Source organism: Falco punctatus, assembly GCF_963210335.1.
Source record: "Falco punctatus genome assembly, chromosome: 13".
NCBI classification, from domain to species: Eukaryota; Metazoa; Chordata; class Aves; order Falconiformes; family Falconidae; genus Falco; species Falco punctatus.
Window position 1 is genome coordinate 9,290,891 of NC_137593.1, and position 25,827 is coordinate 9,316,717.

The 25,827-nt window shown below is 38.7% G+C and overlaps 1 protein-coding gene and 2 long non-coding RNA genes across 3 annotated transcripts in view; 2 read left to right on the forward strand and 1 right to left on the reverse strand.

Annotated features, from left to right (window-relative positions):
• The window catches only part of CCDC39 (coiled-coil domain 39 molecular ruler complex subunit), a 24,851-nt gene extending 3,720 nt beyond the window's left edge, over nt 1-21,131 (reverse strand). Inside the window, exons 1-16 of the mRNA XM_080410060.1 lie at nt 20,571-21,131; nt 20,020-20,139; nt 17,807-17,953; nt 16,666-16,824; nt 15,597-15,689; nt 15,383-15,511; nt 14,018-14,209; nt 12,241-12,344; nt 11,770-11,902; nt 8,484-8,678; nt 7,624-7,788; nt 6,200-6,337; nt 4,664-4,872; nt 3,296-3,419; nt 1,868-2,027; nt 685-791 (exon numbers count right to left, since the gene is read on the reverse strand). Of these exons, the coding sequence (XP_080266186.1) occupies nt 685-791; nt 1,868-2,027; nt 3,296-3,419; nt 4,664-4,872; nt 6,200-6,337; nt 7,624-7,788; nt 8,484-8,678; nt 11,770-11,902; nt 12,241-12,344; nt 14,018-14,209; nt 15,383-15,511; nt 15,597-15,689; nt 16,666-16,824; nt 17,807-17,953; nt 20,020-20,139; nt 20,571-20,681 (2,286 nt within the window). The 5' untranslated portion in view covers nt 20,682-21,131. The remainder of the gene's footprint in view (nt 1-684; nt 792-1,867; nt 2,028-3,295; nt 3,420-4,663; nt 4,873-6,199; nt 6,338-7,623; nt 7,789-8,483; nt 8,679-11,769; nt 11,903-12,240; nt 12,345-14,017; nt 14,210-15,382; nt 15,512-15,596; nt 15,690-16,665; nt 16,825-17,806; nt 17,954-20,019; nt 20,140-20,570) is intronic.
• LOC308072760 lies at nt 787-3,186 on the forward strand. The gene is made up of 2 exons (XR_013931782.1): nt 787-863; nt 2,260-3,186. It is a non-coding gene; the product is annotated as an uncharacterized lncRNA (long non-coding RNA).
• LOC308072758 lies at nt 8,663-23,997 on the forward strand. The gene is made up of 3 exons (XR_013931780.1): nt 8,663-9,500; nt 12,921-13,005; nt 22,307-23,997. It is a non-coding gene; the product is annotated as an uncharacterized lncRNA (long non-coding RNA).
• Nucleotides 23,998-25,827: the final 1,830 nt, after the last annotated feature.

Sequence of the window (25,827 nt, forward strand, 5' to 3'; positions counted from 1 at the left end):
GAGTCATCATGTGGGATATAACAGGGTGCCTTTGATTTCTTCTGCCTAAAATGTCACACATCAGCTGTTATTCCTAAGGGCCAGGTGGGCCCTTTGATAACAAGGGGAACCAAGAGTAAGTCCTTGAGGAGGAGCCTGAACCCAAGCTATCCTTTACGTGCATTTAGTGCTCAGCCTGCTAAGTTGGGTCAGCTGGCTCTCTTGAGCTAAATTAATACTGTTTAAACTGAAGTATCCTGAATGCTAATAAAACAGAATATGTTGCCCTAGAAAAATCCTGGGACATGGATGCCAGAGGACACAAGGAGTGTGAATTTTAATCTCTGCGGTACGAGGCAGGATGATACAATAGTGGTGTATGTGCACAGAAATACAACTGCTTTCTTGGCTGCCAAAATAGAGCATCTCTCAGCATGCGTCTGGGATTTTGAAACTTCTAGCTGTATGTGTCTAAAAAGCCAGAAGCCTCACTGTGATTTAGAGGAAATGCAAATAAGCACTCAATTTCTGAAAAGAGAGGTACAGCATTCTAAAAAATTGTGTCTGTTCACACAAAGCATTAGATATAAAAAACAGGCAAAAATTTGTCCGAGAATTTCCTGTTCTTTCAGTAGGATGGCTTGGATGGATTAAGCTATGTGCTGCAGCCTTGTCTGTTTGGTCAAACTTTTGCTTGTATTTTACCTCAAGATTTTCCTGAAGTTCCTTGATCTGTCTTCGTTTGTATCTGTATTCTTCATCAGCAGCCTTTTTCTCCTCCTCTAGTTTCAACTTTTCCTCATATTCCTCATCTGTGATCCCAAACAATGAGGCAGCATTATTGCTGGACAAGCAGTGTATACAGCTCAATTTTTCACTTCAAAGTAAGTTACTTTAAAGTGCATTACTATGTTAGTGTTGGCAGTATTACAGAGACCTCAAGGTTTAAGGTTTTTTTGAATACTGTACTACTCTTTCCAAATCACTGTGGAAAACTGGCTTCATGAGAATGATTTAAGAGCTGTTGTTTCCAGAGCCAGCAGAGGGCACAAAAGTTTAATAATCAAATATTTTCTAGACGTTTATGTCATTTCTTATGGTGATACTTTTTATACACTCAGCAAAGTTCCCCTGATGGCAAGCAAGCTCGTGAGGTCTAAGTGGCAACAAACAACAGATGAAGATACTTTCCAGAATTCTGAGGAATTTCCAATATACAAAAACTTGCAGTTATATAGTGTGTATTCTAAAATCTGCTGACACTACGCTACAGTAGTGCAGTTTGTTGTACTCTTACTCATCGTTTTCCCAGGTGACAGGTTACTACTTTTTTTTCCCCCCCACTTCCATGTGAAAATTGGAGATAATGATGGCGTAGCTAAGGGATCCACCTTCAGCACTACAGTACACGTACCCAGGCTGCCGGTATCATTGCTCTGGGTATAGTTTTGTGCCCCAGCTGGCTCAGTCTACTGCAAGAAGGTCAGCAGTGGCATGGCTTGTCCTTCTTCTGAAATCTGAATTAATAACACTGATGCATCGCTCCAGAGAAGGTAGTGCTTTTTGTACTGTGCAGTTCTATCCCAGTAATGGCTTTTCTCCCCCCAGTAATAATCTATTATGCTTTGCCTCTTCTGAGTGTTCCTACTTAGGACTGTTCACAAAATTTATATAATACACTCTTAGAGACTGTCACATAAGTTGAATATACACCCTACTGCATTTTCTTCTGTGCTTATTCTGATGAACTAATCACAGCAGCATGTGAATCACCTATGCTTTTTGCTGCTATTGGTTTAGTCTCTGTACGATTCATTCTTTTCTGCCAGGTATATAGTTGGGAAATTCCATGAGTTACACAGCAAATAGCAATTTCTATTTTACATACTTGTCTCAGTGACTTCCCTGAAGGAGTTCCGGTAATTGCTGTTGCAGTTATTGAGTACACACAAAGTGTTTTCCAGAGCTACAATTTCTTTTTCAGCTTTGCAGATCTTTGCATTTAAATCATCGCCTTCACGCTGTAGTGCTTCCTTTTCCTGTGCAGCCTGAAAATAAAACTGATACTTTAGGTGACTGCACGCATACTGAAAATACTAGGACAATTGTACAGGGAAAAAAATACCTGCAATATATAAGGGTTAAAATCCTAGGCAGAATATGGGGCTTATCTGTGTTGTCAGGCCTGAACTGAGATCTGAGTTACGAGGTAGCTGGAAGGAGTAATTTGCAGTATTGGAAGTTCTTTGAGGTATTTCATCCATGTGCATTTTGTTGTAGGTGTCTGCCTGTCCATCTAAGCTCACAAAGCCCTGATTAGCAGTATCCACACTGTGTACAAAGCAGCCTCCATGCTTCGCACTGCTGATGGGAACTGTAGCACATGCTTCACATCAGTTTCCTTTACCCACAGAATCCAGCTAAGAGTTGAGATTGTATGTTGTATAAAAACCATTGAAAAAGCGTCAAGTCATCCAGTTTGTCTGGGAATTACTCACTTGAAAGTCTTCATTTATCTGATCAGTGAGATTTAATAAACACAGCCAGCTGGTGAAGGGAAGCAGTTTCTATGGCCCTTCAGAACATCTGATACAGTGAAAAATCTGTGTAGTTGTAGAGGGTACACACCCCCAGTGACCACTGGGGTTTCACCCAGGGTCACTGCTGTGCTTGATCTCACAGTAGCACAAATACCATCATTAAGAAATCTAACACTTAAGAATCAGAAAAAGGTGGACTTCACAGCCAAGATCACAGCTAGAAGCATTTTGCTTTAAGAGGAACTCTGAGAATTTGAGGAGATCAAAAATAATAGATTGTTGTTCCAGAATCAGGGTATTGCATTATGAATAAAGACTGATTTCATTTTTTTTCCAGTGAAAAGCTGAAGTATGCATAGGTGATAAACCTGACATTCTTCAAGGTATAAACACTATATGGTAAAATAAATACTTAAAAATAACTCTGAAATGTAGAAGAATTTAAGATCATGTCAGACTGTGATAAACTACTTTTCAGTTTTTAGTGGATTACCACATACGTGACCAGTACTACTTATGCCTTTATAAAAATTAACAAGCACTGAAGTGAAAATTTTCAAACTGCTCAAGATTAAGGCTCCACTGACAGTAGGAGTGACCATGGAGATTCATGTGAAATTGCTGTATCGTTTTAATAACCAACAGCGTCAGATAGGTAAAACAACCAGACTGAAAGTGAGCAGTAGGCAAGGAGGTTGTCTTATTTACTTGAATAGAGCCCAGGGAAATCTGTATCTTAAATGCTTGAATTATAATAAATTATGTTAATAAAATACCTTAATTGCATAGTAGGTATGAGTTTTCTCCTCTTCTCCTTCAGGTGGCATCATGACAACAGTAAGAATTTCATACCTGCATCTCAGTTTATCAATTTTATTTAGGCGATCTTGAAATTCAGCACTGATTGATTTTGGGAAAAAATAAGTGGGGTGAGAGAGTGTTTCTGTGGGCAATTCTTGCTATAGCAACTTTACCGGTGTTATTCCAGCAGCCTGCCCGTGTACCAGGAGGCAGGCAGGGCAGCAGTTGTGCAGCTGCTGGTTTTTTGTTGCTTTCTACATTCTCCCAGCCACAGTCATCTGTTTCTCTGGTTACCTATGCTTCTCTTGAAGTTCTGAACTGAGTCAAATTTATTTTCATATTCCAGATCTCTGCATCCTGGGAGGCTGTGCCACAGTCCTTCCCAAAAATGTTTAAAGGTTTGGCATTTAAATCCTACAGCTGCACAAGCTGCCCCCTGCTGCTATTATCTGAATATTGCCACTATAAATGAGCATAAGCAACAGTAGGCAACAACCCCAAATCAAATTACATGGAAGTATCAATTAGCTGTGTAATTATCAAAGGAAAAAAGCCACACAGTCTGTACTCTGGGTGTGCAGTTAAGCTTGAGTCACACTAAATCACTCTAATTTCCTATTGTGTGGGGTGTGGTTAGCAGAGTGGTGAATAAAAAGCCTGCCAGATTTCAGCAGTTCAGCTGCTGAAGGGTGACTTTTGGCTGGATACAGATACGGGGATTTCAAAGCTAAAACTGTCCCAGATAACTTTTCCCTTCTTTCATCAGTGCAAAGTATGTCATAATGCAGTTGCTTTAGAAGACAATACGTATATAACTCAGAAGATTTAATTTTTTTTTATAGGACACATAAGGGAGAGCTCATTTGTTAAAGGCAAAGAAAACCCTAAACAGATAGACTTACTGTACCAGTCAAAGAAATTACAGTTTTATCAAGCAGCTGGGAATAAACTCTTTAAAAGCATCTTCTGTTTCACGTACTTTCTTATACCTCCAGACATATGATTGCACATTTCCCGATTATTTTTTAAAAAGGCAGGGTCACACACGTGTCATTTACTTTAAGAAAATGTCTGCAGCTAAGTTTTCCTCTCAGTACTGCAGAGGATCCTCCCTAATGGAATAAAGTGTAATCTCATGTTCACCAAGTACTTAAAACTGTAGGCTGGACTTCAGAGAAGGGATCTCTTGCTAGCCTCAACTGTCCCAGTACATAACTTTGAGCAAGATTTTTTTCATCTTCAGTTTCTCTAATTGGTGAAATGGTGTTAAATGCTTCAGTTTTTCAGTCCCCGTATAAAATGTACTCAATAAAAGTTACAAGTTTAATTTATATAATAGTTACCGTATACGTTGCCGTTCCTGATCCACGAGTCTTATCTGGGAATCCAGCATTGCCTTATGAATCTTAATTTCCTCAGTTCTTTCTGCTATGGCTTTCTTTAACTCCAATTTTTGTTTTTCCAGTGTTAAAACTTTCTCTGTTCTATTACACAGAGCATCTTGAAGACGGTTCAGTTCTAGTTTTAAGAGATTATCTTCAACCATCATCTCCTAAAAAATGCCAAAAAGGTCTCAAAATAAGAAAGCATCGGGTTTTGTTAAGACTATTTGTAACAGTTAATTTTTTATAAAGCATCTGTTATTTTATCTTTCATATATGTACAACTGTAAGACTCATTTTGCTCTGCATTTAGAACCGTTCTCACTTTCTCATTTGCTAAACAGTTTACATGGCGAGTGCAATAGAGGTAGACTCTGTCCTACATAGTTTTATACAAATTCATCAGACTTTCTAATTCAGACCAAGTTATGGGTGGGTAAGACTTCCATCTACAACTTCGTTTCAGTTTAGGTGGCTTCAAAGAAATTAAGCAGACCTTAGAAGGAAATTTCTGAAGCTGTTAATATCTCACTTGAACATTAGGACAGTCTCGGAATTTGTTTGATTCGGTAGGTCTACAAGTAGTGGTGTTATATAAGCAAATTTTTATCTACCAAAGCTTATGAAAAGCAGCAAGAACTTCATTAGCATGCAAACACTTTGAATCATTTTTTGAAAAATCTCTTACGGATCCCAAACTCTGTATCATTTTTTCTCTGAGTTCTTTTATGCCATCAGCTTCTTTCTTTTGTCTCTTTAAATTTCATCCCCAAAGAAAAATTCCAGTTTAGAGAGAGTTTTCATTGAGGAGCGAGTGCACCAGTTAAGTCAATAGCAAAATTCTTTCCCCTGCTGCTTAGCCCCCTGTATTGTTCTGCTACCTTAGTGCCTCCTTTAGGGAGGCTAAAACTTATTGCAGGAAAAAATATTCAGCAATTAGAGCATAGGGACCAGGGAGGGGGTGGGTGGGTCTGTTTATCAAAACATGAGGGAAGGACTTCTATTTTATTTCAAATTTCTTAAATTGGAATATCAATAGATCCAAACCATCTGCTGGGGGAAAAAATTTCACAATTTAATAACAAAACTGTGCCAAACTTATTAGCTGGCATCACACATCAAGAATACAGTGTTAATTAAAGATGTCCTTGAACAGTAAACACATTTCCTATTTTAAAGGCAGGGAAAATATCCACCTGACCAGGTGGATATTGTGGTATAAGTAATGTGTGATTAAACTGATAACCCAAACAAACTTCATGCTTTATACCGGGGAGAAAAAACACTGTGCCTAGTAAGGTAACAGTGATGAAAATAATTGCAAAGTTTGGAAAGCAAGGTGTAGTCAAGAAACTACAGAGAGGGTTCTTACGAATATAGTGATATATAGCACTGTGGGAGGCAGACAGCAGCCTTCAGATTAAGTCATGAGTTCATGTTTTAGAAAAAACAAACAAACGTGTCCTGTGTTACTAATGTTATGAAATAATACTGTACCTGCTTAATGGCTTTAGCTTTTTTTAGTTCCTGATCTGATCTCTCATTAAAAAGATTTAGTTCATTTATCTTGATCATCACATCACTTGTTTCTTCTCCTGTCTTATCCATTGCTCTCTTGATGAAATGGACATCACTCTGTTTTCAAATAAGTTAATTTATTTCAGTGAATGTAAGTTGCAAGAAAAGCTACCAGTTCATTTTAAATGAGATATTTTTAAGTCCTGGACCACAGGAACCACCATCATCTTGTGTCCATATACTGCTCTGCAAACAGTGCCCAGAGTGCTGTTGCAATATTAAAGTCATTGCTTGTTTTATTTGGAGCGTAGAAACTGTTATTTATACAGTATAGATCTTGCAGCCATTAAGGCAATTCTGATACAATCATGTATTTTGGTCTAGATGAAAAAAAAAAAATCCTGGCATGTCTGACCATGACTTTTATGTCTAGAATTCATCTTCATAAACCCACCTGTCTTTGATAACACTCCAGAGTATGAATAAATTCGTGGAGGTGTGTTTCAATGTTTGTCAATTATATTTGCTGCTCAAATTGTCTATCTCCTCAAAACTGAAGTGTGGGCACCGGTTGCCCGACCTTAAATCTTGTTATTGCATGGAACTGCAGTTAAATGGCTCTTTTATGTGCAGGTTTTTCCCCTCACTAAATAGGTCAATTTTTTTCTTAACTATCACTTTGAGAAACCACTTGGGTATGTTTCATTATAAACCTGACTTTTGTCTCTGTATGGTTTCTCTTTGAAAAGAGGTTTATAAATGTGCTAAAATGTAGCTGATCAATAAACACACATTTTTTATGAAAAGAAATTATAAATTGGCTACAGAGTAACTGACTGGTTCATAGCTACAGAAAAGGTAAGGGTATTTTTTGAGAATTAATGAGGGTCACTGGATAGTGGAAAACCAGAGAACAAGCATGCATATGCAAAACTTGCTCACATGAATAAAGACCAAAAAAATAGTATTTCTGAACCACATATCAGGATTGGGGTCAACTAACTCAAATGCTGTTACTTTGTACAATTTTAAATGCAACTGTACTTTTTTTATGAAAAATAAAAAGTAAGTAGTAGCATCACAGAATAATATTCTCCTATATCTACATGGTCCTAACAATAAACTCAGATGTTTCCAAGCAGTCAGTCACATCTTGACATGAAAGCTAAGCTTGCCTTTCCAACGTTTCAGTGCTTGTCTTCATGCTAAGGTGTCTCAGTTGTGCAGTAATGACCTATTTTTCTGGAAGGTAGAGGGAGCATACAAAGTTTTCCACACAGTTTACACAAAATTCATTTATCTGTTAATCTAAAACCGAGGTATTAATTTATAAGACCCAATCTACTTAATTCACAGAAGTTTCCTGATGTTACACGGTCAACCTGATGTTCTAAGGAAGCTACCTGAAGTTTCTTGTGCTGTGCATTTAAAACATTGTACACGTTTTTCTTTTCTTCTAAGGTTTTCTTAAGTTCAGCAACTTTGGCTTCCAAAACTTGTTTTTCATCTTCATTAACCTCCCCTTCTAACCGTGACAGCCGTCTCTGAACTTGCTGAATATAAAAATCCTGTTAAAATAATTTTTGAGAGAATTCATAGTCTGAGATAAGCAATTACAGCCTTCCTATAAAGCTAAAACACTGGATATAAACTTGGATCTAAATGTTGGCTTTAGGACAGTCACCCAATTAAGCCATTGTTTTTATAATAATTTATGGCTTATAGACCTCATTAGCAGAATATTCTTAGTTGACTGATGCACAGTGATGGTTCAGGAGTAATCTTCCAGAACAGTAACAAAGCATACTCAGCACAGTCTGCTGTAGGGAGGCTTACAGTGGAGTTGCCATCTTGCTGTTACCAGAAAATGCTTATATAAAAGCAAATTTTCAAAGTGGTGCATAGGAAATAGACACAAAATCCAATTAGTAAATAACAGGATTTTGGCATGTACCTCTTGTATTGCTTTAAAAATTCACCCTGAGGTGTCTGTGGTTCAGAGGGATCAAAGTAAAGAACTGATTGGAGATTAGTGGGAAAAGCAGCAGATCCAAAAAATAATGAAATACACAAGTGCATGATGTAGGTGATACTACAGAAAGTCTCCATTTTATCCATACATGTAGAGACAGGAATAAATGCAGACTTCAAATCATACTGCACAGCACTTCCAAAATGGTAAGATGTAGACAAACATTACAGAACTCAAGCTATTTATTCTTGTTAGACCCAAGAAACGATGGTATGAATGTTAACATTTTACCTGATTATATATCAATTCTTGTTGTTTTAATGCATCTGCATCAAGTCTGTGCAGCCGACTTTTAAGATTTTTAAGTGATGTTCGACTTCCCTCAATTTCTGCTAGAACACACTTCTCCTTATCCTTCTGCACCTTTAACTCTTGAGTCTTCTTGGAAAGTAGTTCTTTTAACTGGTTCATTTCTGTTTCTTTTTCCTGGTGACAAATTAATAATTAGAAGTAAGTAATCACATCAGAAGTAATTTCTGAGGAATTACTTGCCTTTATTAAGCATATATAGGAAGATTAAAAAAATTCAATATTATATCCATTAATATGAACATGGAATTTCTTAAGTCTTCAGAATGGTTGGCAGGAAAAGTCTTTGATTTAAAATTATTTATTTTTTAAAAAAAAATTTGGATCCTACCCCACTATTACATGACCTTTTTTCCCCATTATAGGAATACTACTGGTTTTAGCCTTTCAGAAAACTAAAATCCTGCCATTCTTTCCAAAAGACCCCTCCTTATTGCTTCCAGTATATGTGAATATTTGGAGAAATACATGCCATTTACACCTACGTCAGTGCAGGAAATTAGGTTTTAGTAGGGTTTGCTACAGTAAGACAATGCTGAACATTTCAGGTAACCTGAAATGTACTGAAAACAAACAAAATTGAAATTATTTTCTTTCTATAACCCTAACAAGGAAGACAATGTCAGTCTTTCCCTCCTTCCACCCACCCCCCCAAATATCAAAGACCTTCTAAAGCTCAGGCTGTGCAGCATACTAGCTTCCTGTAAGGTACATCTCTAAAACCAGTGACGTGGCATCACAATGCTGTTCCAAAAGACTCATTTATGTTTAGCTCAAGCCTGGTACAGAGTTTGAAGATGCACATTTAAATTAATATAGCAAAACACCTTAGAATTCACATTTCTGCACTGATTAAAAATGTGCTTATTCTTGATTTTATAGGTATACATGGTGAACTTTGCTTGCGAACCATCTTGCTGGTTTTAACAATGGTGAAAGGTAAGTCAGCTCCCTCTCTAAGAGTTTGTAATCACATTCTACCAAACACATTTTTTTTTCTTGTATTTGAACTTGCTGTAAGTCAAATTCCAAATCCAAAACTCAGGAAGTAAAAAAGCAGGTGTAAGTTTAATATTAAATTGTTTATGGCCTGTAGCATTTCACACTGATGTCAGTGGGCTTTAGATCATGCCTGAACACAGGAATTTAATTTCAGAAGTAAACTGTTCTTATGCATGTGCCCAATTCTGAGCTCTTTCTGAAGCTAATGACAATGATGAATTTGTCTACTAAAACTGGATCACAATTTGACCTTCATTTCATAGTCTTTCTTGCGTATCTAAATTCATTTATTTAATAGAAATTGTTTCTCTCCCTTTAAGTGAGGTCGTTAATAGAGATAAGATATTCAGTAAGCTTCACTGTGCTGCACTGCTTTGCCACAGATTGGAGAGAGAGAAGTATCTCAGAACTAAAGCGCAAAATGGTGACACTTCATCCACATTGTTCCTTAAATATCCTTTCACAGTAAATTAATAGATGCAGCAAATAGCCATGTGTGTCTAATGGTGATGGAAAGCATGTTTCTGACTAATACATCACAGACATTGTTCAAGAACAGTTCATTCTAGTTAAAATATTACCCTGAAGCTGTGGAGCTGCCAGGCTCAATGTCATCTTAGGTTATCCGCCACAGATGCAAGTAAAGAAACCCTGCTAATGGTTTGGCCACCCTGGTAACAGTCTTAAGGGGAAGCAAATAAGGCTTTTACTTCCATAAATCGTTATATGATTACAACTTGTTTTCAGATTATCTGAAAAACCAAAACAGTGAGTAAGGCCTGTAATTCAAGAAACTCTCTGTAAAGAAAGACATCCCCTCTCTAGTTTCTCTAAGTATATTTAAGATGTACAGCTAATGCCTGTGGGGTTACTAAGTTTGAAAAATAACAGTCTGCTGCAAGGGATTATTTCACATACATGCCACAGGAAACAAAATAGGGGGAAAAAAAAGGTATACAGTGCTATGCACAGACACAGCTTTGTTGTCATGTGTCAGAACACCTGCTGACATGTTAATTTAACGTGGTCATTTTACTGTGAAGAAGGCTTCAGCATATCCAATACTTGAATTGTCCAACAAAATGTAAAAATAAAAAAATTGTATCAAGTTCAGTCAGAAGTTAAGCAGTAGAATATTTTTAAGAGAATTAGTAGCAAAATAACAAAACAGTAGAAACATTTTCTGAGATGTGGGAAAGTTCAGATCATTGCATTACAACATTGCATTTATTCAAAAGCCCTTTGCAGTTAGTCACGTGATAATTAATTAGGATATATTTATTCCTATACTTAATTTGCAATGTAAGAAAGAAGTGGGTTTTGAATTTTTTTTTATAAAAAGTCTTATTAGACATGTTAAAAAGCAGACACCATATTACAGCTTATGCTTGTCAATTTCCGTATCAAAATTTTTTACTCATCATGAAAATGAAATCTGAAGTGAGCCAGTAATTCTTTAAATGTCCACAAGTTAGATGTATCAGAGTATCACATAGTAGAATTAAAATAATGAAGAGGAGACTAGGCCAGCCAAATTGGATTAAAAGATTTCAAAATCTTTTTAAACGTCAGTTTGCCAAAATTATAGTTCTTCACACGTTTTTAACTTTCAGTGGTGTTTTACTAAAGCCAAGAATTGTCAGTGGTAATGCTACTGAAAAGTCATTCTGACAAGATGAAAAGGAAGTTCAAGGACCCTTGTTCCTCAGTAGTCCATAAAATAGAATGTTTAGAGGCAAATTCCCCAAAGGGCTAAGCAAAAATACAAGATTTTGAAATTTTTCAGTATTGTTACAAAGCAGAAGCAAAACATTAATGTGTCTTTATAACAAAATTTGCCCAAATTTTATTTCAGTCAAGCCGAGAAGTTGTAAGTAGCTTTTAGGTGATGTTAGAGATAAATGTCTGTTCAGTACACTGGCAGAGTCAGAATTCTGGTTTTATATCTGATCTGTGCAACGCCAGTGCCAGTATCATATATTAATATATGGGGACATCATCTTCTGAATTACTAGGACCACTTATTTTCCTCCAGTTTCCCCAGCACAGATACCAGCTTATCTATATGCACATTACTTCATCATTTGATGAAATAGCTACATATCATATTAATACTTAAACATTTATGGATTAAAATGAGTGTCCTAGATAGATGTTGCAAATTCAAATGAAACCTCATTTGCAGAAACCATGAAAAACATCTCACCTTGACAATTTTTTCTTCTTCCTTGAGTATTTCTTCCATCTTCAAAGCTTTGTCTTCTGAACTGAGTGTCTCCTCAGTCACAAGCTTCAGCTTATTGGAAAGACTTGCATTTTTTCCATTAAGAAAGCTTAACCTAAACAAAATTACACAATTTAACAAGTTAAATGTACATTGCATATACAACACTGCCAAAAATAAGCAGCATACCTTACTGAGCAGTTGCCTAATAAAGCAAGCTAAACTTGAACCTATGATAACCAAGGCCCTAACTGATCTTTTCATGCCCTTCAAAAACAAGGATTACCAGGAGTATTTCCTAAATTCCCTGGTGCCAGAAACTGTGCAGAGCATAAAGTAACCAGAAAGTTGGAGGCTTTAATCATGAACATTATTTAAGGTTCTTTGCTACTTCAAGGATTTGATTACACTATTAACCCTTACAAATGGTACTTTTGAAGGTCTGTTTCTTACCTGGCTTGTTTTTTCTGTATTTCTTTCTTCAGATTGGTTACTTGTGTTCTCAAAGACTCTAGATCAGAAGCAGTTCTGTCCACAGTGGATTTCAAAGCATCCAGCTAATAAATTACAAAATGGAGCAATTGGGTTCTTTATTTACTTTGGTACATGTCAGGATATTTTACATTGTAAGGGAGCTATTTATTGGAAAGTATTCTGTTTCTTTTTAACAGTGTTTTCCAAATAAGAAGTGCTGCAAATTCTGAGGTGCTGTAAATCAGCACAGCTAGTAAACTCAATAGATTAATTTACTTAATCTGAATACTAGGACAAAATACTTAAGAATACAGAATGAATTACAAAGGTGCTGTGGGCTGCGATTCTTGTCCAGCAGCAGCTGCATAAGTGGAACCACGGTTTTATAGAGCACGGCTGACTGATGAGGGTCTTTGTAAACATGGGATACCCTTATATAGCTAATAAATATTTCCAATTCAAACTTTGTTGGGTACATAAAATTATTTTGATTAAGATAAGGGTACACTGTGACAAAAATAGACAATTAATTTGGTAAAAAAATACATGACAGCATACACTTATTAAACAGGATAGGGATACTTTGCAATCGGTAGGTAGCTCATTAGTCTTCACAGTATCACTTAACAATGGATGTGTAATTGTCTTCACTTTCACAGATGAAGAAACCTGATCAAGGGTGTATGTAGCTGGTTTCTCTCTGTACCAGAATGAGGAACGAGGAGGTCAGGCATCTGTTGAACTGTAAGTCTGTTTCTTTCCCTGTTTCTCACTTGCATGCCACAGATGTTCTAACACCTAATAATTGGAGACTGTTCTCATTATCACATTATGTAGTTTTAATTGTAAAAAACTTCAAGCAAGAATCTCACAGCTTAGAGATGAAAACCTACCAATCCTGTGAACCCTCAAGTTTGTGTGAATTATAGGGTAATCTAATAGCCTACACCTTGTTTGAGCTACCTACAGTTTAATTAGGGTATCAGTTTGAAGCACCTGCTACAGAAAAGGTATCCAAAGTTAACGCAACAGCAGGTGCATTGTGTTTTTTTAAAATCACAAAGCTTGCTGAGTAGCCCAGTGTTACCATTTTCTTGTTAACAGAAAAATGTACTGAGATGATACGAGTGTATCCCTTCTCAACAGAGCCATGAGATTTGAATACCTCTTAGAAATACTTACACAGACATTTTAGTAATTAAGCAGTGCAGCTCATTCGTAGCTTTAAGTGCAGATTAACTACAAGTAACAGAGTAAGTACAAACAGCAGCAAGCATGGCTTGTTCACAGGGCAGCCCTATCCTGCTGCCTCTTGATTAGAAAGCCATATGAAAGTGAGTTGGGTTTTTTTATTTTCAAGAATTTTAGCCTGACTACAAGGGCCATCAACACTCACTTCTGAGAGCACAGGATAGAAACTGTTTGGAATCCCAAAGAGCTTTCTCTCACCTTTATATGATACTGCAGTCCATGTATGCTGAAGGCAAGACATGCCTCCTTCTGAAGCATCTAACAGTGTTACACCATTTAAGAGAAAATTCATCCATTTTATACCAACACAACAGAGAATACAAGCTAATCTCTTCACCAGTATCAATGACAGAATTAAGCTGAGGGTTCAGATCCAAATTATCATGAGTACACTGGGAAAAGCAGACATTTTGTTGAATTAAAGCCAGAGAAAAGCAAATGCTATTCCTGTATTTCCTCCATCTATTCAAAAGTTATACTTTCAGAACGGTTTGGTCATCCTTACCTGATCCTGCAGCTGAACCCTGTAAGTATCCTGAGCTTGAGACTCATTTTGGAGGCTGGTAGCTTCCCGTTCAGCAGAAGAAATTTTCTTCTCATATTCCACATTGTTAAGAGTTTCATTTACCAAAAAGGAATTCTTCTCTTTTAGCACAATTTCTTTCTTTCTGATCTCCTGTTTTATCTCTGTTATTAGCTATCACGATGAAAACATTTCAGATGGCTTGCACTAGTTAAGATGTGTTAAATTAATAGAGTACAACCAGAAGACAAATTGCTCTTAAGACTACTGCTTGCATTAGACAGCCCATATATCACATCATCCTTACATCCTTAAATTACTTCATTCTGGTCATATATCACAAAAACAAATACTGCAATTGTTTGGATTGGCAACTTCCAAAATATTCCAGTAACTTCTAAAAAAGATAACACTATGAACATAGGTGAAATAAAAATATTTTTTGATTGATTGAATAAAGAAGAAAAACAAGCTATGTGAACAAAACTTCAGATAGACTTGACACAGAGGAAATGTAAGAGGAAAATTACCAATAGTAGTGATGCTTACTTTAGCTGACAGATTTACAGCTATTCCATGAAAATTGTTTATTTTGAAGGGTTAAGTAAAAGATAGCTACTGGGAAAATTACAGTGTAGTTCTAGTGTAAAAGAACAAAACAAAACTGTTTACAAAAGCATCAGTGGGACTATTCTATGGACTACTATATATGGGAGATTGGCCAGTGCTGGGGTATTTTTGTTATTGCTTTTTTATATCTGTTTGTTGTTTGTGCTTTGCAGGAACCTTCTGACCTGAAATACTATGAAATCCAAAATACTTCAGCTAAATTAGACCCTTATATTTTGTGTTTGGTAGTATTTCTTCTGGCTTGTCATTCTTCTATTGTTACTTTATTTTTTTAGTGTTATATCTTAAGCCTGTTTAAACCATGTTTCTGCTCAGGGTATATGTAATACCCGTATGGGCAACTTAAAGCTGATATTCTTTCAGCAGGAAAATATCATACTAGCAGAGCTAAGGATTTAGGTAGAGCCTTCTTGTACATGCAGTTATGCTTTCCCCCACCTTCAAAAAAGCCATTGTTACTTTGGAATCCACATTTATAAAATTTTTCTTTACACTGATCCTTCAAGCTTTTTCTGGTGCATCTGTTCTATTGCCCTGCAGCACTTTCAGTAATACCTGAACTTGGAAACACCTTAATAAAACAGAGGTAAATACAAAGAGAACACTGAACATTAAAAGACCCAATCATTCTACATGTGAATGGCAAAATCCTTATGAATATCATAGACACAAAAGTAGGCTGATATACTGATATGGATCAGTTAACAGCAGTGTTACCAAAGCACAGTGATCAATCTGTTGATCCCTTTTTTGCATCTGTTGTACTGCATTCTCCCACTGCCTTATGACTTCTTGCCTTTCTTGATGTACTCTGCGAAAATCTTCAACTGTCTTGTCAAGCTCTATCTGTTCAAAAGAAAGCACCCTCATGATTTCTGATATTAAAAATTCCATATGTAACAGGGTATCTTCAAGAACCTTAAGCACAAACCTGTGCTGTCATGGTTTCTGTAAGCTCATTATCAAGAGCTCTGCGCTTGTGATTTGCTTGCACGGTCAACTTTTCTACTTGAAGGGTTAATGCCTAAAATGAAAGGATATGAATATAAAATGTATTTGAAAACAAATCTATAATGTCTTATAAATTCTTAAAGCTCTGCTACATTTAGGGGTGGAATTATTGAGGCATCAATTTTATTGTGTTTTAGAGAACAAAAAACTGAGAATCTTAGCTTCCCAAATATTTGGTCATACAAGAAGCCATAACCTCTTGTCAGCCCTTGGGACTGGATTGCAGCAAGGCCAAAGTAACCCTCCACTGTGTATAAATGTGGATGTGGTTTCCTCAGCATCAGATATTTCACTTTACTCTTCCCACTATGCTGTGTGACTTGCTAATGTAACTGATATCAGTGAGACTGTGCAAGCTAAAGTTTTTGGGTTAAGTATTTAATGAGTAAAAATCAAATTTCTCCTCCTTGTATTTAAAGGCTCAAAAGAATATTAACCAGGGTTACTTATCTCTAAATTAACAATATGCTTGAGAACTAACCCTTACAAAGTCTAAACTTGTGACTGGAGTCTCTATTTATACCATCTTCCATTATTCCAGACAGCTTTACTGCAGTAACTGTACTTTTTTCCTCAGTAATATTAACAAATTCAGTTCTAATGGGAAGGTCCACACTATTTGTCCATATTTGGCATGCATTTTTGAACAAAGTCCTCTCAATTCAGTAGCAGTTTTCTAGACTTGATTATCTATTTGTGCACTTTCTCAGAAAAATTAAAACTTCAATTTTACCCAGATGACCAAATTAATGTCTTCACTTACGCCTTTCGCCTTTTGTAAAACCTGTTGTCTCCGATATATACCTGATCTCTCTCTCTTTATAAAGAACCTCATATGGAATAGCACTGTTGTGCTAAGTGGAAACCAGCATAAAAGCACTGTTGTACATCTTGTCTCAGTCTTAACCTGATTTGACAACATAACAGGTCTTCAAATGCTAAAATGGTTTTCTGTTTTGTCTCGGAAAATTGCTGTCATTTCTACTTACTCCTAGTTTCCCTTCATCTTGTTGTGCATACTTCTGGATTGTGATAACATCATTATCTTTACGATTTGATTCCTTTATCCAACTGTCCAGAACATCCTCATGACAGTTCATCTGTTCTTTTAAATTTTCCAACTTCTTGGTGGTTTTATTTATAGTATTCTAATAAAATTAGATATAAAGAGTTAATATTAAAGTGTCCAATATTTTTGAATAGTAATCAAAACAACCAGTTCAAGCTATTTTCACACATACTGTTGTCAGCAGAATTGCTAGTTTCCTTTTTTATTAATTGTGTGTTACACTTGAGGAACACCAATAGATGTCCTGTTCTTAAAGAAGAAAGACAGTTATCACAAACTTAAAAAGCAAATAATACTAAACAGAAAAGTCAACCTCTGGTTATTCCACATAATAAACTAATCTGAAACATCATAGGTTAAAATCTGTCTCTCTTACATTGAGGCTCAGTTCTTAGATCCTTATCCTGCATATCAATTTACAGATGGCCCTACGTGACAAGGGACTTCCTGACACAAACATGAGAGAATCCAGACCCAGCTGAATAGCAAGGATATCTTCATCCCGCTACCCATTCTGAGAAACTGGAGTTTACAGACCTAACAAGAAGAAAAAGAGCAAATAAATTAAGAAGTAAACATAATTTAAATTCTTCATAGAAAGAAAAAGAGATAGTTCCATTAATAAGGAAAAGAACTGTAATTAGATAGCATTAGATTTTATTTTTTTTAACGTAAAGCAAATTTTTGATCTTGAACTCATGCCCCAAGTATATTTTATGTGGAGAAGAAGATTTGCTACCAACAATTTAATTTTTAAACCATAAAGAAAATACCTGCAAGAATTAACAAAATGGTGATATGGATGTATCTGGCATTAAGAACAGAAGTCTTTCAATATCTAGTTAATATTTGCTAAGTCTTGTCCAATCTATGCAAGGAGATCCTCGGTGTCATACTACTTGCCTACACATGGAAAAGCACATCCAGATCATCTATTATAGTTTAGAAGTCTTAATTATAATCATTTATTCTTGACTTATATTTCTGTAAGCACAAGCAAGCACAAGTCATAAAATCTAATTGCAATATGGGTGTTGTCTTACAAAAATTGTAAACCTTACTTCTTGACTGTTTTTCTTCTCTCTTAAGGAAACTATCTCATCTTCCAGTTGTTTGATCTCACTTTTGAGGCGTTTGCATTGTCTCTCGGCAAGGACTTTAAAGTGCTGTTCAGTTTCACTTTCATTCTCTCGAGCTTTGTAAAGAGACTAGAGAATAATACATACAGTTCAGCATTTTACAATAAACAGTAGGCATATATCATTAAAAAATCCCTCTTCTTACATACAACCAAATCCCAAGAGAATGGTATGATATCATCATGTAAATATGGGAATTTTCAGAGCAAATTTATCATTTGGATTTTAGTATCTCAAACATATGTATTCTAGTATTTGTATAGGCACACACATTGCATTGTATCAGATATCCATAGATCAACCGTTCGTAGTCCTAAAAACTGAATTGAAGGATTTTTCACCCAAAATTCAGAATCTTAATCTTTCAACATCAAAACCTTAGTCTCTTGATAAACAGCAAATTTACAGCAGGTTCAGGAGGCACAGCAAAAGAAATAATTTTATTGTTTTGTGCTGAGACAACCACCACCAGGCTGGCCTATAGCAATATCTCTGTACTGTCTAATTGTTCTGACAAAAGTGATTTAAAAGTGGGGGTTTCCCCTTGTATAATAAGAAATCTATTACTAGAAGCTTCGCTTAAATCGTAAAATCATAGAATATTTTGGGTTGGAAGGGACGTTTAATGGTCATGTAGTCCAGCCATGCTGCAAACAAGCAGGGACAACTTCCACTAGACCAGGCTGCTCAGAGCCCCCCCATCCAGCCTGACCTTGAGTTTCCAGGGATGGGGCATCTACCACCTCTCTGGGCAACCTGTTCCAGTGTTCCACCAGCCTCATAGTAAAAAATATCTTTCCTATATCTAGTCTAAATCTACCCTCTTTCAGTTTAAAACCATCACCCCTTGTCCTATCACTACATGTCCTACTAAAAAGTTTGTCCGCATCTTTCCTATAAACCCCTTTAGGACTGGAAGGCTGATGCTCTAAGGTGTCCCCGGAGCCTTCCCTTCTCCAGGCTGAACAACCCCAACTCTCAGCCTGTCTTCCCAGGAGAGGTGCTCCAGCCTCCGATCATCTTTGTGGCCTCCTCTGGGCTCGCTCCAACAGGTCCATGTCCTTGTTATGTTGGGGGCCCCAGAGCTGAATGCAGTGCTCCAGGTGGGTCTCACAAGAGCAGAGCAGAGGGGGAGAGTCACCTCCCTTGGCCTGCTCGACATGCTTCTTTTGATGCAGCCCAGGAAAAGGTTGGCTTTCTGGGCTGCGAGTGCACATTGCCAGGTCACGTCCAGTTTTTCATCTGCCAGTATCCCCATGTCCTCTTCTGCAGGGCTTCTCTCAATCCCTTCATCCCCCAGCCTGTACTGATACCAGGGGTTGCCCTGATCCAGGTGCAGGACCTTATACATGGCCTCATGAGGTTCGCATGGGCTCCCGTCTCAAGCTTGTCCAGGTCCCTCTGGATGGCATCCCATCCTGCAGGCGTGTCAGCTGTGCCACTCAGCGTGGTGTCATCGGGGCACACTCAAACCTACGGCATTGATGAAGCTATTAAACTGTACTGGTGCCAGTACAGACCCCTGAGAGACACCACTTGTAACAGATTAAAAGTTTAACACTTGAATCTAGCACCAAAAATATTTAAAGTTGTTCTGCTGCAGGGAAGTTTCTTCAGACTTTTTCACCTAGGATATTTTACATGAAACGTATGCAGCTTTGACTCAGGACTCTTCAGAAATCTAAAGGACCCATTATGGCCAACTAGAGTGTAAGCAAAGACTTACAGCCTTAACCATTTCACTTCATTTTGCATGTCCATGAATTAACTCTTCACTCACATTTCAGAACTAACTCTTGACCATTAAAAAGGCTATACATCTGGTTTTCTCTTTACACTGGTTAATGTTCCCTGACCAATTTTTTTCTTATCATCTACAGAAGTCCCCATTCGTAAGGGATTCAAAAATGCATCCTTCTTGGCCTTCTTCTAGGTACAGTCATTGGATCTCAGAGGGTCTTTTTAATAATATCGCCGGTACACAGTGTAACTTGGGTTTCCTGTGAAAATCCCAGAATAAAAGCCTGAAAAATCTCTAACACAGCTGGCGAAATGTATAGCGATACCAACCGCAGAAAGACGCTCAGGTGACAAGTCTGTCTGGTCAAATGGATCTGCTAGAGGCAGCAATTTACCTGGGTGAAGCTTAATTCTTGTCTTAGGTTTTTGGAATGAGACGCCATCGCTTTTGTGCGCTCTTCAAAGTCAGCCAACTCATTTTGCAGGTCTGCCTTTTCCTTTTGCACCTTCTGCAGCTATTTAAAAGTTAAAACGGGCAAGAGACTATTTTTAGTCAAGTGCTTATCACCTGTAACTCCTTAAAAACAGGGCCATTGCAATTACTGGTCGCAAAATACAAGAAGCGTGCGCCACGTTCCGTGACAGACTGAGACGCGGGCGGGAGGGCGGCGCGCTGCTGAGGGGGCCCTGCCCGCCCGCTGAGGGGCGAGGGCTGCCCGCGCCCCCCGCCCCCGCCCGGCTGCCAGGCCAGGGCCTCGCTGCCTCCTTCCCCCCGCGGAACCCGGGCGGCCCTCCCCGCTCCCCCCCGGCGGAGGAAGCTGCGGCCGCCCCGCGCCCTGAGGCGGGCGGGGAGGGGAAGGGCAGCGCGCCGGGGCCCCCTCAGAGCCGGGGGCACGGCCCGCGGGGTCCGGGTCCTCGTCCTCCCCGGCCGCAGCCCCGCGCTCACTTCGTCCTCCAGCGCCTTGTTCTCCGCGTTGGCCACGGGGACGGCGTAGCCATCGTCCCAGCGGAGCTCGGCCAGCACTGAGGCGGCGGGGCGGCGGCCGGCGCTGCCCATGGCTGCTGGCGGCGGCAGGCAAAGGGCAACCGCGGCCGGCGTCGCCGGGCGCTTGGCAACGGCCACCAGCCAAACGGGAAGTGGCGGGGGCGGGAGGCGGCCGCTGCTCCGCCCCGGGACCGGCTCTTCCCGCCCGGCGGCGGCTCTGCCGTGCGGTCCGGGGCGCTGCGCTGGGGAGCGGCCGGTCTGTGCCAGCAGCAGCTCCTCAGCAGCGGCTGGCGGGGTTACCGAGCCGCCTGCAGCCGTCAGGCCCGGTGCCCGCGGCTGGCGTGCGGCCGGGCAGCTCCTTAGGGGCCCACGCCAGAGCACCGGGCAGTCACGGCACCGGGCTGGTCACAGCTGCCGCAGCTGGGGGATCAGGGCCGCTCACCTGTTGCTGGTAACACCCAGCAGCAGATTTCTCGGAGGGTACGTGGTACGTGCCCTGCTTCTGAACGGGCCTCTGGCCTTTTCTTCCCAGTGACTAACAGGTGGATTTCCTGAGCCAGACTGCATTTGGGTGGCCGTAAATACTAATGGTATATCGTTCATGAGTTTTACTGTTACCTTTTTGAAATCTTCTGTACTTCTGGGTTACAAATTCTCCTGTACCACTAAGTTCCATCATTCATAGATGGAGAAAGACATGCCAGGTTGGGCAAGAAGTATAGCCTTGCTGCAGAAACCCTCTGCTGGTGACTGTCTGGCTGAAACATCTGAAAAGGCATTAAAGGAGTTATCAAAACATAATTTAAAAGTGTCTGTTGCTTAACAGAGCAATGAAACAGCAATAAGCACTGAGGAATGGTTGGGGTATTGTTTGGAGAAGCAAGGAGTTTGCTGTGAGGTTTGTTATAAAATGTGGGCCTGTGGCATGGTAGCAACGCTGACCATAGCAGGAGATGTTGGTCTTGCTAGATACCTGCATATTTTCAGAGAATTAAAAATAGCTGAAGAACAGTGAAATTCAGACCTGATGAGGATGCACCAAAACGGCATCTTGCAGTGTTGTGCAGATTATTGCTGGTCTGTCATTGTTGGTCGCTTCTGTGAAAAGTCTTATTCTTAAAAAACTATTCTTTAAAAAGTTAAAAGTATTGAAAGAAAAAAAACAATGTGAGGAGGCAACCTTGTTTCTTGAAAATAGAGGGATGGTATAAGGTTCAGTGCCTCAAGCTACTTGTGAAACAAATACAGAGATCATGAGGAAGATCTTTTTTGCCTCTGTTGTCTTACACTGTGTGGTAGATAATGGATGGTTCTAAGATGTGCTGAATAATATTTTTGAAGAAGCGAGCTTAGCAGGAAAATGTAGTGGCTTAAGATGGTAATTGCCAGCCTCCTGTCACCTTCTGTTTGTCTGCTGGGATGTATGAAGTTGTGATGGCCAAAGTCCTCTCTTGATCACCTTGCTGTATGCTTTTACAGTCTGTAGCTCAGGGGTGATGTCCATCTGATTGTGAGAATAGTGTGCAGAGTGTAGTTAGTGTCTTCCAGAGGAATGTGGAATGATTGTGGAGTGTGGACAAGACAAAGATAGTCATCTGCAGGAGGAGAAAAGCTGAAATATATGGCAATTAAGAAAAAGGGAAATTTCTATAGGCAGAAAATCGGGCTTCTTAAGATCTGTGTATTCTTGATTCTAGCATATGTGGAGGAGACTTCTAGAAGATTGATGTGTGAAGACAGCTAGCTTTTCAAAATGAATTCTGAGGACCAGCAGCGCTCAGCACTGCATCAGAAATGTGGGTAAGCACAAAAGGCATCTGTGCAGAGGTGATGCATTGGTGTGATAACAAGGCGGAAGCTTCAGCTGTTTGGAAGGTGTCAGGTGAAAGGGCTGCCTGCTAAGTACTGTGCTTTTTGACCCACTGGAGGGTAGCGTGCCAAGAGCAAGGTATTGCAGAGTGCAGTTAGGTGACCTGACTGAATGAAAAGGCTGAATTCCAAAGACACTACAAGCTACTAGAAAGACAGCAGAGATTAAAATGGCACATCACTGTGTACATATTAGGGGCCCCTTCCTTTCCTACCCAAAATGAGAACCTTCTTTTACTCACTGTATGTGAAAAATAAATGCAACTCACCTTGGAGGGATTTTAAATTAACATCTGTAATGCCATGTAGTGTTGTGGTGATGAGCACTTGATAATCTTACATTATCCAAGCAAAGCTTGTGTGTTAAGTAACACATGAGCCTGAGAAGAAAGGCAAATTATCGGATAGCTTTTTGTTATTAGGTGAACAGTCAGTCCTATTCACTAATTAAGATGGGCATCCAGTGAAAAAAATGATAATTTATAATCATGTACCATAATGATACATGCAAGAAACCAAATTAAATCAATCTTGATGTAGTTACTTAAAACACATACTGAACTTTTGAAATTTTGTAATTGTGTTCTGTTTGTGTTTTTATGAGTACAGTATGTACACTTTATGCCTGAAAAATGTAAAGTGTTATATGAGTAAAGAGTATTATTTCACAATTATTATGGAAATTCTACACCCTGTGATTTCTCTTGCCTGATCCTGACTAAACAAATTTCCATGATACGCTTTTGTTTGTATGGTTTTCCCTTCTGCCTCTGGCAATATATTCTGTAAATGCGTAAGTGCCTGGCAGGCGTGCTGATCCAGCAGGTGGTGCTGCGTGCCTGTGTATTTCAGGTTGTGTTTTTTTGTTGTTGTTGTTGTGGGGTTGTTTGTTTTTAACAACAGTAGTTATGGACTCCTCAGTTAAAAGGGAATATGTAATTCATATTCTTAAATATATATACACGTACAGAGAAGGTTTTTTCTAAATTATGTGTATTATTTTTAAAGCTGTTAGAGAAACAAAAGTAATTGTAACATGAGAAACTATTTTTCTCTGTTAACATTCCTTTTGGATTGACTTTTCAATTATGTAGACCACTGTGCCCTTTTGTTCAAATTATATAAATGTAATCCTACTGTTTCTGGCCTTTAAAAGACTTACAGCTCCTCTTGTGCCTGGTAAAAAAAAATAAAATAAAAAATCATTTCTTGTTTGTTTATGCCCCAACACCTTAAATGGTTATCTGTGTGAAAACAAAGATTTCAATTATGATTTGCTTTCTAAGAAGTGATACTTTTGTTACCTAAATACAGGGAAATGTTTTTTTCCTGGCTATATGTCTAAGCCACCTACTGAAATAGGACTCATTTAAAAGGTTATTGGATTATTTATGACTAACCCAGTGTAGCCAGTTAGTGTCATTTAACCACTGTTTATAATAAATTTCTCACGTGAACCTTTTCCTCTGAGTCGCAGGGTGTTCGATAATGGGGGGTAATGGGCCACATTGTATCTTTTCTTTCAGATGGGTGCACTAAGACTGATAACACAATAGAAGAAGCAAAATGGGAAGAGAGATTGAGGGGACCAAACAAGTATGAGATCAGAACATGCAGGAAGTCTGATGGATGGAGAATCTGGCATGATAATGACTTATGTATTGACTACAATCTGATGTCTTGAAACCTAGATCTCCTGACATAGGAAAAACTTGGTTGCATAAAAAGGAAAATTGCTCATAATCCAGGTCTGATCTGTTAGCAGTTACATGTAGTTTACTGCTAACCAGTGAATGATATAAATTGACGCCAAGTTTAATACATTGCTCTTAGGGAAAAAAAAGACAAATATAATCTGAAATCAAGTACCTCTGAAGTCTAAGGAAATTTAAATTTGTCACCAGTAGGTTCTCTTTGGCCCGTTCTATACTTTTTGCATAGTTGTGCTGGTAAAAGCTGTGATTTATGCTGGTACAGTGCTGCGGGCATGGGCTTTTGTGTGGTGGATATGGGTGCAGAGGAGAAAAACCCATCCTTTTGTGGCAATATTAATTTGAAAAATTACTATAAGCCATACCAACATAGGGTAATATACTTGTCCAACCTGAGTTTCACTAAGGGGCTGGTAGGGTAGCTGTTAACAACAAATCCCTTTAAGTATAGACAAAAGCTTATTTTATGTCGGTGGCGAAGGGTCGGTACTCTGTACACCCCCTTTGAGCGTCAGACAACAGAGGGCACTGCAGCCAGCAATCTGAGCGGTACCCAGTGGGCTAGGATGTGCGTTTTCAAAACACTGCAGAAAATGTTCATGTAAAACCATTACTAGGTTTTATTTAATAACCTCATAACCCTCTCTCTCTCTCTCTCTCTCTCCTCCTCCTCCCCTGTGTTCCTCTAATGCCTTTTACAGCTCGTGCTGCACAGCATGAAGCCTTAGAGCTGTATTCATCAATGACTCACACCCTTGCTTAGGGGCCAATTTTCATGGAAGCTATACAGGAAAATTTTGAAATGCACCTATATCATGCAGGGCACAAGATGATTTCTCTATTCATTACTATTCCAAAAGGACTTGTTGTCCTTTGGAAATGTTCAGATATTACTTACATTTGTGTGTGCATGCATACATGTGCAAAGCTAACTGGCCTTTAGATTTGAGTATTCTAAAAATAAAAAATTATTGTTATTATCATTGACACTAGTCAGCTGAAAGGTAACTAAGGACCTGCTTACACTGGGTGGAAGCAGGAAAATGCAAAAGAAAAGCAGCACTGTGCTTTAGATGAGCAAATCCTACAGACTCGAGCACAAAACTTGTTAAAAATCACCCTTTTGTTTGATGCTATGATTAGCAGCCTTCTGAGGAATCTGGGAGTAAAGCCAAGGACTTACTCTGAGAAACTGAACTGCACTTTTGCTTCCAGAAGTTATTAGTGTAGGTCAAGGTTATACTACATCTCTAAAAGACCAGAAGAAAACATGTTCCTTTCCCCTAAGATACCATGTGTTAACTCAAGCTTTTAACTTTGTGGGGGTGAGGGAGATAAAATCATAGAAATTATTAGCCAAAATGACCTTTCCGTTTAAAACCCATCTGATGGGAAGGGAGTCTTTACTGCAAAGTTGCCAGTCATAGAATAATTACGTTCTGAGGCGTTGCTAATTATAACAAAAATTATTTTAAACATTTTTGGGGAAGAGACTGAGACTTAACTGTGTAGCATAACACAGTTTTATTTACACAGTACAAAGTAGCTTATACCCCTACACGATTAAGCTAATTGCGATATTTACTGTAAGTTGTAAAACTTGTGTGAGGCATTGATGAACCAGAACTGGTAGGAAA